Genomic DNA, 14,679 nt, shown 5'->3' with positions numbered 1-14,679 from the left:
AATGGTTGAGGAAGGGGGAAGAAAGTCTGCGATTGCTTCTTCTGCTGGCAGCACTGGCTTCAAATTTTTGTAAAATTTTTTTTTTATTTTTCAATCTACAGCCTCAGTCTCCCTTCATGACCCTCATTCAGGTGCCATAACGCATTTCCAGTGGAGGTGACAGGAGTTGTACCGTGGCAGATCAAGGTGGAGCACTTTGTTCAGAAGTAGAAATATTTAATAACTTATTTCTGCTTTTATTAGAACTCTAAATAGAGTACTTTAAGGATGCTCTACCCATTATTGTCTTGAAATGTCCTTGGGGAGGTATATTGGCTTCTTTCCTGCTTCACAGAGAGGAAACTAAGCCTCAGAGGTCAAGCGTTCTTGCAGAAAATAGCGTTGCTGGAACAAGACCCCTGACCTGCAGTTCTGTGCCTCATTCCCCTTACTCAGTACAACAATATAGTTTGTAAATTGTGGTTTAAACAGCAAGGCTCCCCACAGAATCAAGGCTATCCTGCAAGCGAGCACTCCTGCCTGGCAGGCAGCACAGCGGCTGCAAATGCCGTGCTGGCACTTCACTGGTGCTCCGGATTGGGGCAGCAGGAGGAGGAGGGAATCCCAGCTGCGTGCAAATTCTGGATTTCCGTCTCCTGGAACAGTTGTCCTCTCATCTACACAGAAAATACTACTTGCCTTGAAACTCAAGGGAGCTTTAAGCTGTTCTTGCAGTGCAGACCATGTTTGGTGAGCAGTTTCTATGGCTACTGGGAGTGTAGAGTGCTTGGTTACCTGTTCAGACATGCTCATCACCTTCCTGGATAAGGGTCTGCACTTGCACTGCATGATTGGCCAGGCATGGGTTTTTTTCCCATTGACCGTAACAAATATATGAGAGTTGGACCCTTCCATTCTCTTTTCTCCAGCACCCCTTCTACTCTGTAGGACAGTTTTTCAGGGAAAGCTTGAGTTCGCACAGGAACTAGTCCTGATTGGGACACTTGAATTGTCCTGTAGCATAAACTAACATCTCGTATGGAATCAGTAGCGGTCAGATGCATCTTTACCTTCAAAAAACTTCCAAGCTTCATGGTTTTTCTTGAAACTGGGATCATCAGAAGATTTTGATGAAATCACTGGGGGAACAAAAAAAAATCAACAAAACAAAGACGACATGACAAGAACTGAAAATGTGTGGCATAACAAGTTGGGACCTCTTGAATGTAGTTCTGCTGTAGACTTCAGTGCACCAAGATCTTGCTTTATCTCACAGGATAATTACCTTTCAATGAAACACTTCAGTTATAAAACAGAATTATAAAAATATCTTCCAGCGAATCTCATCTACCTTTGCACCCCCCATGAGTGCCATATGGCTTGAGACTGACTCCCTGTTGTCATCTTATGCTGGGAAGATGCAATGTGTGGCTCTTCAACTGAAAGTTAAATGCAGTGAAGAACAGCAAGAGAACACCCTTTAGAACAGCCTAGGCCTTAGAATAAGGTGGCCGTGTGCTCGTAAGTCCTGTAATGGTTTTGTGGGGAGTATCCTAGGGAAAAAACTGCCAATAATGCTATATGTAGCTGGTTAGATTCCAACTCTGTTCTCAGTTACCCAGAACTCATACCTCTAGGCTTGCAATCTGTGTTTCTGTCCTAAAACAGGCTACTTTTTAGAGAGGAGATGAACAACTTTTGCTCAAGAGAATGAGAATTTATTTTCCCTTGTAGTTATGTATTAAGAAGGATTTTTAACATGGTGGTCTACTTCTAAGTCTTAGAGGTTAAGGGAGAAAAAATGATTGGAAGAGCAGTAGCTTTACTGAAGGATGCAGCTCTGAAGGCTTCTTGAGAATGACTTGGAGCCAGCCACATTAGGCAGAGCTTTTGTAAAACGCAGGGAAGCTGTTCCAGCAATGCTTGACACTGAAGTAATCTCTGCCAACACGACAGCATTTCCCCAGCTTCAGGACTGACTCTATAGGCTCCTGATTTTGTCCTACATGCCTTCCTTCCAAAAGTCTTGTAGATGTCTGTTGGCAGGTTGAACTGCCCTGTAATTCCTACAACAGCACCCAAATAACACACTGAGAGACCCCAAGTGAGAGCACTGCTCATGAGTTCTTTTTCTTCTTATTGCCCCCCAAATTGGCTTCTATGCCATGCCTTTTAAATATACATGGATATGATACCTGCTTATCTGAAAAAAAAACCCAAAAAACAAACAAACAAAAAACCCAACCCAACAACCCAACCCACCCATGCATGTATGGGCTTTCTGAAGTCCATTTCTGTCTAAATGCTTCAGAAATTGCATATCTGAGCTGGAAAGAAGAACGCATCTACTTACCCTCAGTGTCCTTGGCTTAGACGTAGGAACAGACTAGGCTGAACATCTTAATTAATGTAAACAGCTCTGTCACTGCTGTAGTAATGGCCATTGACTGTTGAGTGCAGAACAGTGTAAGTCCTCAGCTGGCGTAATTCCCCTGCCTATGGGTGGGAGTTTTTTCCTCAGAAGAAAGACTGCATGACCACAAGTTGTACCAGCTCACCTTTGTAGTCTCGAAAAAGGGCTGACTAAATCACTATGCTCTAACTCAATTAAGAGGGGAAAATAGCTGCAGATTTTGCATGGAATTGTCCTCTCTATTTCAGAAGGAGGAGTGGACTACAGCTCTGGGCAAATTGATGAATGTCAATATCACAACAGCTGTACGACCTAGCACTAGAATCCAAATGCTCTGACTGCTGGATTGCTATTCAAAAGCCTCTCTGCTCTCCTCAGCCAAAATATTTATGTGTACTGACATTTATTTGATGACATCAGATTAGATGATTTCACTTATGTTAATCCATGATTTTTTCCTGGGAGCAATGGAACAGGAGTTTGGTGATGTCCTCCAGATTGCCAACAAGGTCTGAACGTCCAAGAGAGGTTCATGTGGCAAATCATTAAAGAACAAGTATCTTGCTGGAAAGGGAATTCATTAAGGTGTGCCCTGTAGGGATGTGAGGTGTGGGGCTAACTCAATGGATACGAATCTACTTTCAGGACTAATGTAATCTCTTGTTTGGTTGTGATGAATCATGTGATGCTCATCCTGAATATTTTAACGAATCTGCTCATTTGTTACATGAAAGCATCACACGTGTAGATTTTTTGCAAGTATTTTAGAATACCTTCCCTGGAAAAAAAAAAAAGGGCTTTTGTTCTTTGGGGAGGGGGGAAGAATAATCTTGCATTCCTGTATCTTGTAAAATTTTACTGTTAGAAAATGCCATATGTGACATATTTAATAGAACTCAGACTCTGTTCTATGGGAAACTGGCACATAAACTTCTCAAAAAGACAGATTGTTGTGATCTTCACTTGTTTGTGTTGTCCGTGCCAGTCAGACTGCCTAATTTTCTATGTTTGTCCTCCTACATGTAGTCTCTTCTCTCGGATTGTAAACCATTGGGAATATGTAATCCTTTTCGTATGAGATGTGCAGTACCCTGGATAGTGGGCTTGAGGGATTACCCAACTGTAAATCATGGTTTGGAGGAGCTGCATATTGTTCTGAGAAGACTATTCACTACTTTGAATTTTCTGATAGGAAGGCAGTAGGAGGACCATCTTTCTGGTGTCTTTTTTTTTTTTTTCCTCAAATAAACTGTTTTCTGGTGTATTCTGTACTAAAATGAAGATCACTAACTTGGTTTTAGGCTAACATTGACCCCACACGAGCCCAGGAAAAGAACAGATGCCTTTGATAAGAAGATGGGGAATGGGGAAAAGGTTCACCTTAGCTTAGAGGGAAGATGTTGCATGGCTGGGATAGGAGACATGTCTTGGTAACATCAGGACATGGATTTCTCTTGGTTTTACTACCAAGATTTAATAGCAGCCTTTTAATAAATCTTATTTGATGTCTTGTATTCACTACACCTAAAGGGGCAAACTGCAATGGTCCCAGTTTCAGCTGGGCCTTCTGAAAACAGTACAAAGTTGCTGTAGTTGGCGCATGAGTCCAGAACAGAAGACTGTGAGGACTCTATCCCCACCAGATGAGGTTCCTTTTCTGAAGAAATTTATCCTGTCCCTAAAAGAGAAGCCAGATATGTAGCTAAATGTTTAACTGCCATCATTACACATTAAGGAACTGTAGTCTGCAACTCAATTGTTTTTCCACAACTCCAGTGTGTTTATCTGTATAAATTTATGTGTTGCAAGAAAATGCATTTGCAACTTCTTAGTGGCCTACAAAAATTCACACCTGCAAACTTGCTAGCAAATAACAAAATCTGAATATAAGTTAATAGCCATAGATACTGCAGACCCAGCTGTAATCTGGTAGAGTCTTTTGCTTTGAATAGCTACCACAGCCTGGTGGCTGACAAAGGCTATGTACTGAACTGCCGGAGGTTTTTTCTGCTTCAAGAGCAAGTCAGATTTTGAAGAAGCAGAATGATCCTTTTTCCGCTCCCCCTGGAAATTTCTGTCTTACACAGTGACCTCCTCTTCCTGAGTGAACAAAAAAAGGGACCTAAATGCTATTTCTGCATCCGCTTGATGTGCAAGGTTGTAAGAAATTTTGCCTGGTGCTTTAGCAAAAAGATACTATTTTGAATTTGGGCGTAACTGCAGACACATTAACTGGAACAAAATGTTAGACAAGACAGCAACTGTGATTTATTTGAATACTGTTACCTTATTTGATAAAGCACATGCAGTACAATCTAAGTATCCAAATGCTTCAAGCAATTTGCATTGCTCCTTTTGTTGCATCCTGGATCTAACTGTAATATAAGTAAATCCCTTTGCAATAAAAAGTGTAACTGATCATAATATAAAATACAAAATGTGTTTGGAAGAAAATTTCCTTGAAAAGCCCAAGTGTTACCATTGGGGAAACCGGAGACTTTATCACTGCTCTGAAAAGAGTTTCCTTCCCTCCTGTGTATAGTAAGTCCTGTACGCTCACAGCGCATTAACCAAATGCTAGCTAAGGCGGTCCTTTGTTTCCAGTAAAGAGGCTTTTAGCAGTAAAACAGTTGCTATGGCATTTAAAGATATGCCATTTTTCAGATGTCTTTTAGTATCTTTAATCTGGTTTAGAATTAGAACAAATACTCTTTCGAGGGGGCGGGATAGTGGTGGTGTCTGCCTCAGATTCCCACAGGGCATCCCGTGGATGTGTTTAGTCTGCAGGTGGGACTGCCTTCCTCCCTTGGCTCGGGCTTCCTGCTCTGCTTTGGGTTACCTTTGAAGCAGAAAGAAGCAATACAGCTGACCAGACAGTGGGAGAGTCATGAGTCTGGGGGGGGGGGGGGGGGGAGAATAGTACTTAAGGGCTGGACTAAAAAGTTACAGTATTCCTTCTTTGCAATAACTAAATTGATCTGAACCCCCCACTTTAGCTGGGAAGAGCAATGAGAAGTTTCTGTGTTATAGTTAGCAATAGCCTGAGCAGCTACGGAAGATGCAGAGTGGCTTTTTGTGAGGAAGGGTATGACAGGTGGTCTGACAATATTTTATATTGCTTTTTCTTCTGCAGCCATCTACCTGGAACATGTCGTTCCCTTTCCAAGCACTCCTGACAAATCCATATGCTTCACTACAGGCATTTATTTAAGAAATTCCATCATTCAGAGAATAAGAAAATACTCTTTAAAATGCTGACCTGCCCTATGAAATGACATTACCACAGGAAATTCCTAAACGGGATTCTCCATCTGATTTTCTCTCTTTTTTTTTCTTGTTCTCTTATTTTCCCTGCAAGCCTGCTACTTGTTCTGCACTCCTTGGGACATCTATTGGTCTATTTTGCAAGTCCTTCATGCAAGAAACACATTACTTGTTATCCACTCTATCTTTCAGTGTACTACTCTTGGAGACAGCTACCTAGTTTTGTGCAGAAGATTTGAGGGGACTGGTCAGCATAATGTAAACCCCCAGCTGAAACGGTACTTTCCTCCATCACTGCTTCTCTCTGGCCCTCTCTAGCTCCCATCCCTCAAGTTGTCCTCAGAATTTCTTCCCCAAAGCACTGGAAAAAGGTGTGGTCTATCCTCTGAGAGACTACGGATTGCATGGTGGCCTCCTAGCCCTGCTTGTAGGCCTGCAAGCTTCAGCCCTGGCCATCCATTTGAGGTGCTGGTGGGAGTAACAACACCCGGTAGTTACTTTCAGCCTCTCCTCCTCTTCTCCGCCAGCACGGCATTTGAACACTTGTGCTTTGTAGGCTGAGATGAGAGCCTTGACTTCCCTTCCCCACACCACTCGCCAGCTTTGCCCCTTCTCAAAGTTGAGAGGCTGAAGCAGTTGGGGTGAGCAGTCCTCCTGCTTCCCAGTTCCTTCTTGACTGTGGCTGAACCTCTGCTTTTAGCCAAATCTAGAGGGATGAAGGAGGAAGAGATAGGGAGAGGAGGAGGAGAGCCAGTTCCCAGCCAAGCGCAGGAACAGCAGGGAAGAACGACTGCTGAGCATGGAGCAAGTTAATGCCTGAAATCTGTAGGGCTAAATCATGCATGCAATAAAGTTTCATTTCATATCCTCGTGTGGTTACAAAACTAACCACTGTGTCTTGGCTCCAGCCACCCAACATGGGGTCAGTGCTTGTAAAACTTAATGCCCTCCAGAGATGAAGATGGCTGAATTCAGATGTGGGCGCTAGTGTTTTTACTCCTTCCCATTCAAAAACAAAAGAGTGAAAACAGCAATAAAAACCAAACAAGAAAGTGTTCTTTGAGCTGTGAAGCTAATGAATTCTGTGTCAGATAGCCTAATGGGTCCCCTCTCCACAACAAACTCAGTACTGGCCGCCTCCTCCTGTGGTATGTCTAGGAGACCCAGTTACTGACTGTGATGTGGAGGGTCACTGGGCACATGCCAGCTCAAGGACAATAATTACCTTTTTTGTTCTTACAGTTTTCTTTCAGTGAGGAAATTCATGCAGACCTTCTCTCCCTCTCCCCAGCCAGTTTCACCTTACTTATACAACCTTAATATCTTTAAGACTGCTATCTCATTAAAATCAGCCCATGCATTCAAAAGGGTGCAGGCTAGTTGATAGTGTGATTGTGGAGCCTTTGGTTTCTTTAGGATACCAGGTTATGGATTACAGATGATATTTGGCTGTAGGATTACATTTCTGACCCATGGTACTGATTGCTCTGGTGGTTTGTATTTAGGAATCTAATGAACTTTGGTGAAGTTTTCTTTTGAGTCCCACTTCCCTGGTCTTCTGTGCAAAAGAAGCAGGGCTGATGCACACAGCTGGGGTCTGGGTGCTGGAGGGGTGGGCTTTCCCCTGATGGAGACAGGTATGGGGTTGGGCTTCTAGTTTGGATTTGGGTCATGCTCTGGCTGTCTGCAACCAGGAAGAAGAGGAAATCCCATATGAATGTCTTAGAGGCTTTGCAGACACAATAAGACCAAATAGCTTAGACTCGGATTTTCTTGTTGTTGTTTAAAATTGATCTGTGGTGTTTGCTACTAATCTAAACAGAAGTTCAGCTTTGGATCCTTCCTGTCTTTCATCATTGCTAATAATAATCAGCTAATTACATTTTGTTAATGCCATGATTTCTCAAGGCAGATTTAAACATTGCTGGTCAATGTGAAGCTCCTCTTTATGTCTTGTTATATTGTGTTTTTCACATCTTTGTTCTCATACTTCTGACAGATCAAAATGAAAGCTTGTGATACCTGAGCACTATCCACAGGAGATCATACACTCACAGAGATTAGTTTTTACTGTCACATTTGTCTCCCTGGTGTGCGTATAATCCAAAAGTGATACAGAAATCAAATTACACCAGTGAAGTTGGCATTGACAGAATGTGCTTTTGATTAAGACTATGTAAATGTGTTTGAATCTATCTCGAAAAGGTCTGTAGTCAACAGAGTTCCCTCAGAACAAAACTGGTTTCAGAGGAGAGCCAGGGCCACTTTTGCCAAAAGTTAAATTAGGTAAGTGGGATTAGGGATTAGCTACAGGAATAACCTTTGCATTCTAAACACAACAATAAATTTAGCATCAACAGCAATGGCAGAAACTTCATAAAGTGCAGTTTTCTCCCACAGGTTTTTCTGTGATTGCTGCATGAGCCTTTTGAACTTCCACACCCACGGACCAAGCAGTCACACTTGATTTTTGGCATTCTCTTTAGAGTTGGCACTGTGGGAAATCAACTTTTCTGTTTATAAAGCCACAAGCAGGGCGCTAGTTTGCCGGCTATTGCTAATGGCACAACTGCTGAGCTCAACCACCTCTTCAAAGGAGTCTGTTCTCTAAAAGCCAGTTTCACCCATCTCTGAAAGTGTGGGTGTGGTGGCATTAGATTTGAGCTGACCCATCCCAAAGAGAAGTCCTGTTTTCAACTTCGTTCAAAACCCTCACTTGTTGCTGGTCACTTTTTTATCTGAAGTTCTATACCAGCAGGCTGGTCACTAGCTCAGCTTTCTGGCTACAAGTGATATAATCAGAAGTACAGAAGCGATACTAGAAATGCTACTTACCAACTGCTGCTAGACTAGAATTAAAAGCAATAAAAACACCGAGAGAGGTAAAACATAGATTTAAAATATAATGCTTCTATTTCTGGCTGACCCACTGCATATTCTTCAGAAAATAAATTAATTTCTCTCTCTTACTGTCTCTTTGTGTTTAAATAGTAATGGCATGTGTTTATTCCCACTAGCAAAGTTGTAGAGACCTGTAGCTGAATGTGAGACAGTTTTAATTGCTGCTATTCTGGTAAAAGGCACAGGAAATAGACTATCTTCTACAAATCTACCAATCTTCTCACTTCTTTACATTTTATTTTGGGCTGAATAATGTTTAAATTGTAATGTGTAAGTGAAGAGGTTGAGTATTAGGTTTTCTTCTCATATCCACAGATAACACTAAAAAGTGACCTAACTTCAAATGTCTTATGGATGAACTTGCAAGAAAAGCAAAAAAGGGATCATGGCACAAGAAAAATAATAGAATTGAAATCAGTAGTCTCTCACCTCTTATTTCAGTAGCTGCTGTGCCATTTGACCATGCTGTCCACTTATTCCTGTGTTTGCCAATTTCCTGGACTTTGCATATATAATGTCCTTGATCTGTTTGCTGGAGACTTAGAATAAGAAATTTGTACATAGTTCCATGTTTCTCCTTAAGAAGATGAAGTCTTTGCTTGTGGAAATGATGAGTATAATTTCCATAATACTGGACAGACCCAAACTTTGTCATTTTGATCATCAGATACTCCTGGGTAGGCGATGCAGCAAAGACCCACCGCACAGCCAGCAAATTGTCTGTCTTTCTCTTTTGAGAAATGTGGCAGTAAAGGGTAGCATTATCTCCCTCGGAGTATCGCACTGTTGGTCCCGGGGAGACTGTCACATTTAAAGCCTCACAAACATCTGCAAAGAAAAGAAAAGATGGTGAGAATCCTCCATATCGGCACAACAGCACCATAATCTGTGCCAGTGTGGAAGTCCACCACAGGTGAACTGATGGCATCCATTCAGTATGCAGCAATTTAATGAGCTTTTATAACCTCACATCTACTGTGTCTCTGTGAATGTTAAAGATGGGATGAGGCCCTCCTTCCGTGAGTCTGCTCTAGTATTCTTGCTGTCACTAATTAATAAGATAGGGCTGAATTGGACACCTTGCTGCTGTCATAGGCCCAACATCCCATAATCTCAGGTCAGTCTGAACAAGTGTTAATCTAAAACTAGCTTGGAGCAAGAGCCAAGAATGTCTTTTGGAAAGCTGTTCCATGACCAGCTTTTCTGACAACTTGCATCCTTCTTAGGACAGCCAGGCTAAATTGTTGCAATAGCCAGTTTATGCCCATTTGTTCCTGTGGTAACTTTAAGTTTAAATGGTGTTTTCTTTTCTAGCACTTGCTTCCTGACTCCATATAGAAAGCAATTCCCTGGTGTCTCAGCCTTCACTTTGTTGAGCTAAAGAAGTCAAGCTCTGTTAGTCTCCTTTAGTAAAGTAGTGTCTCCACTTCCCTGTTCGCCTTAGTACCTCTGCTCTGCATTGGTTCCAATTTAAATATTGTGTTTGATTGTAATTTTTTTTTTTTTTAATGTGGATGACTGGAATTATAGACAGTGTCTGGAAAGAAGCTCTCCAGTGTCCTGTGAAATAGTCATGGTACTTCCCAGATTTTACTGGGATATACCTTGCCTGGTATATCCCAGAATCGTGTTGTCCTTTTTCATGATGTTTTCACATGTGATTGTATGTCAGTTGGTAATTAATGTACTTTGGCGTTCTCCCTCCTTTGTCATTTGTGGTTCGGTTCCTAGTGTATCAAAGAAATTCTTACCAATACCCAAGTACGTGACTTTGCTTTACTAAGTTCTGCTCTGCTTTTGTTAATTGGTCCTGAGTTTTTCCTACGTGCTATCCCAATCTTATGCTAACTTGATAAGGTCACATAATTTCAACGTGCATGCTTGTCTACTTCTTTTAGAAATCATTTGTGCAAACCTTACATGATACTCTTCCCTAGATGATCACTGAAAGTCTACTAACTTCCCCGTATGCCCATAACCAGCTCCTCACTTTACAGTTCCCCGTGGCCTCTGTTTTAAGTAATATTCTCCTTGTCATAATAAAATCTCAAGTCTACATTAAATCTGTCATATTAGTCCTTCTGACTACAAATTCAATTTAATCTGACATTATTTGCATGACAAAATACAACATGAGATTATATTGGGACAAGTTATTATTCCATTGTTCCATTCATTTCTGACTCTTGTTTTTCTGTTCTTCAGCGTGAACCTAACTTAGACCAGTTGTTTGTCTCTCTGTTTTATTTCTAACCATGGCCAGTACAGGTGAAGGTTGAAAGAAGTCCATAGCTGTTCATTAGAGAAGATTTTTCTTTCCTGACCTAACTGATGTATGCTGGACTGATTTTCTGAGGCATGGGAATCAACACTCATTTTATTTCTTTCCTAATGTTCATTAAAAATGTTCTTCTTAGTCCTATCAGAGACTGATCTATTTTTGACCAATGGTATATTGTGGCAATGTGTTCCCTAAATGACTTGTACTGTGTAATCTACCGGTCTGATGGCATCCACTAGAGAGAGAACCATATTTCAACAGTGAGCAAGCACTCCCTGAAATGCACTCTACAAAGCATGAAATGTCCTCTAAAATGTGAATATTAAGCTTCCTGTTATGTGAATATACTGTACTCAAATACTAATGAGAATTGCAACTCTGGGAGAATGATTTTTTCATTTCTGGACACTTTTCTAGCACATCAGCTAGGAACATTTTAACAAAAGGGATGAGCGTTTTGGCAGAGACTCTTGTCTGACATCAGCTCCTGAAACACAAACATACATTTATCTTCAAAATGAGCAAGTCAAGTATTTCCATTCTATTTCTGAAGGAGTATTGGAGGCAGACACACTGGGTTTATGGCCCCAGTGAAGCCGTGAAATGGAGTGGTGAATTATATCACCTTACTTAAAGTAAATCCACAAAATTAAAGAACTTACATTGCAGCTGTTTGAGAAGAACCCTCTGAAAATTAATAGTGTAATAATTATTTGGGTTCATTTCAATAGAAAGCTGTACTGAACGGTGTATTTTTCCAAGTAGACATTATTTTTTCTTTATGGAGAAAATAAGTTGTATAAAGAAAGGTTTGGGTATTTTTAATTTCTTTAAGAAACTACAGCTAAGCTTGGCTTAGATTATTGATATAATTATCTGTGCGTGATGTTTGTGTGTGCAATTCATGTAAGTGCCAAAGCAAGAGATTATTTTGGATTGTAGAAAGCACACAAGTAGAACAGGATGTTGAAATTTAAAATGAAGGCTGAATACCACCAAAAGCTTTCCAGGCATGAAACTTCAGTTATTGCTTGTTGGAGTTACCTGACCTTGGTGCTTTGCAGACAGATGTGAAGATAAGATGGCTGCCTCTGCCATCAAAATAAGATTAGATTTTGAAGGTTGTGCTGCTCAGTAAATAAGGAATAAGTTTAAGAATTTCAAAGCTTTTGGGGGTTCTCATAATTACTTAGGCTATAAATATTTAATAAATAATTTATTAAAATGTGGTTTGGGTAAATGCAAAACACAAACTTTTTGTACTGAAATTACAAACATGTCGTGAAAACTGTAAAGAAAAACAATTATGTCATTTTCCTGACATGTGAACTTCTTGTTTGAAAAAGCTGGCTAGGCTTAATTGTGGAATAGAGTCCCAAAATAAAAGGCAAAAGAATCATTGCTTAATTCGAAACTAGGCAGAACATAGTGCCAAAAAGTACCCAAGAGAAAATACAGAGGAACTCAGATATGGTGATGATGGAAACCTCTGCAAGAAGATAAAGCAGCATTGTACGTGGAGTCTCTGATCCCTTTCTAGCTGTTTACACTCATACAAACATTGATATTTTATACCTAAGGCTTCTACTTTTCCTCTGGGGACATGCTTTTTTATAAGGAAATATCAAATTTTGCATCCTTCATGTTGTCTGATCAGTGGGAACCCATCTCCTTATCTTTCTTCTGTGGCTCCTATTGGTGCAGCTGTACAAGTGCAGCAACGGGGTGAGTTTTGGAAATTTCCTGATGCTTTTACCACGATCTCATGTCATGTTATATTGAACAGGGTCAAGTGATGCTTTATATGAAACAGAAAAACAGTGTTCATTTGACTCTATCTTCCCACTGCCATTGCAGCAGGAGCAGTGGTGGATTTTGGAGGAAAGAGGTCATTTACCTCTTATGTGGAAAGGAAATGCCTAATTCAGGGCTCCCAGACACTGGAAGAAATATTCCTCCTGTCTTTAGCAAGCGCTGGATCAGCCCCAACATGAGGTTTACCCTTGTAATGGGCTCCTTGCCAAGACAGGAGACTCCTCCACAACTTGAGAGAAGGCTTGTGTGCCAACAGAGCACTGAATTTCTAGATTCCAAATTGCCGCTTGAAGTGAGGAATCACTGTTTTTCTTCTCCTGCCTTCCCAGTATAGCATGATGGAGCCACTCAGGTGGAGCTCACCACAAGAGTTTTAGTCTTGCTTCTGCTTGGAAAGGGAAACTATTTATAGAAAAGGGGAGGAGAGTGAGTCAAAGACTTGAGGATTCCTTTGCAGCGTGCTTAATCATCAAACACGTCTCTCCTATTTACAACCAGCTCACTTAGTTGCCCCCATCCTGGTGTTTTAGCGGTTTCTTTCTTTGGGACCCTCCGTCTGCACATCCCACTAGCCTGTTGGCAGTCAGGGAAGGTTACTGCTCACTAAACTCTGTTTTGAAAAACTCTATTTTGAAGATAGTGGATTTCTGCTTACACCAGTTCAATTCCAAGTATTAGCTAGGTTTGGACTTTGCTATGTAATATGGCAGACAACAAAACACTTTCACGGCACTGTCAGAAGTAACAAATTATACTTTCAGCAGCCAGAAACCTGTCTATGCCAGGGCTGTCCCCTCTCTCTGTGCTGGAACAGTAGCAGAGGACCCACAGTCACTGCTGGGTCCTTATGTTTGGTGAGCAGTTTCAGCGCGGCTGTGTTTTTGTGGGAGAAGCCTAGCTACTTCGGTGGAGATACTCACGGGTATAGTTACTCCTGTGCACTACTGCTCACAATCTAAGCTGAGTGTTATATATAGTCCCCTCTTCCTTCCTCCATGGAGACTGACAGGCAGAATCTACAACCCACCCTTCGGGCCTGAGAGGACTTTTTCCCTCAGCCCCTGCTGATAGCCAAGGGATGAGAGAGCCATGCCACCAGGGCTGTTACCTTCTCATCTTGGATTTGCATGACCAGAAGCATATGGGATGGCTTTTACCCCTGTTGTAGTTTGTTCTGTTACTGTCAAAGCCTGCTTTATTTTGACTTCTCTACAATTAAAAAGTAAGGAGAGAAGATAGGCCAGGAAGAAGCAAAACTCTTTGTTTAAATGAAAATAATTAGGAGCTGGCTAGCAAGATCACCAAAAGCAACCAGCTGTTTTCAGTTGGACGGATCTGTCCGCAAGTTTCACAAGTCAGAGGCTCCTCTGAGAAAGCTTCTGCAGTGACTAAAGATGGACTTGAACCAAACCTCTGTCTCCACCACCTCCTGCCCTTTTGAGGTGAAGATCCAAATCCAGCTCTTTCAATAACCTGGAATGAGCAGGGCTTTCTCACTCCCTAACTCTCACTGCGCCTTGAAGTTCAGATCCGGACTCTGTGTCCGTTTTGCACCTTTAGGACACAACGCGGGCCAGTGCACCTTTGATTTTGGAGACAGAAAGGTCTTGAGTGGAGGATGTCTTTTACAAGTGATCTATGCACTGGATGCCTACAGGATCTACGCCCCCGTGGGAAAAGCAGTGCCAAACCTCTCTTCGCCTCAACTTTGCCTGCGGTTCCTCGGTGCAGCTAAACATTGTCCCGCCTGGCACGGAAGGTGGCAGAGGACGCCTTCCCATAAACTTTGGCATGGGAAGGGTATTTTGGTGACAGCACACTTGCGGGTCAGGTCGCTGTGCAGAACCGCTGCTGCGGGACCCCGGGAAGGCGGCGGCAGAGCGGGGTGAGGGACCAGCCCGCGCCGGGGGGCGGCGGGGAGAGCCCGACCGCCTCGGAGAGGGGGGAGCAGGGGCGGTGGGAGCGGTGCTGCCGGGCTTCCCCGGGCGGCGACACCCCCCAAAACCTCTCACTGAGCGCCCCCCCT

General features: G+C 42.1%; 1 protein-coding gene across 1 annotated transcript in view; it reads right to left on the bottom strand.

Moving 5' to 3' along the window:
- VSTM4 (V-set and transmembrane domain containing 4) overlaps positions 1–14,679 on the bottom strand; it is a 54,197-nt gene that overhangs the window by 22,485 nt on the left and 17,033 nt on the right. The window contains exons 3-4 of the mRNA XM_009888815.1: positions 8,987–9,388; positions 1,050–1,118 (exon numbers count right to left, since the gene is read on the bottom strand). Coding sequence (XP_009887117.1) covers positions 1,050–1,118; positions 8,987–9,388 — 471 coding nt within the window. The remainder of the gene's footprint in view (positions 1–1,049; positions 1,119–8,986; positions 9,389–14,679) is intronic.

Source organism: Charadrius vociferus, unplaced genomic scaffold, assembly GCF_000708025.1.
Source record: "Charadrius vociferus isolate BGI_N301 unplaced genomic scaffold, ASM70802v2 scaffold436, whole genome shotgun sequence".
Taxonomy (NCBI): Eukaryota; Metazoa; Chordata; class Aves; order Charadriiformes; family Charadriidae; genus Charadrius; species Charadrius vociferus.
The sequence above is the reverse complement of the archived record's forward strand: the minus strand, read 5'-3'. Positions and strand labels throughout refer to the sequence as shown.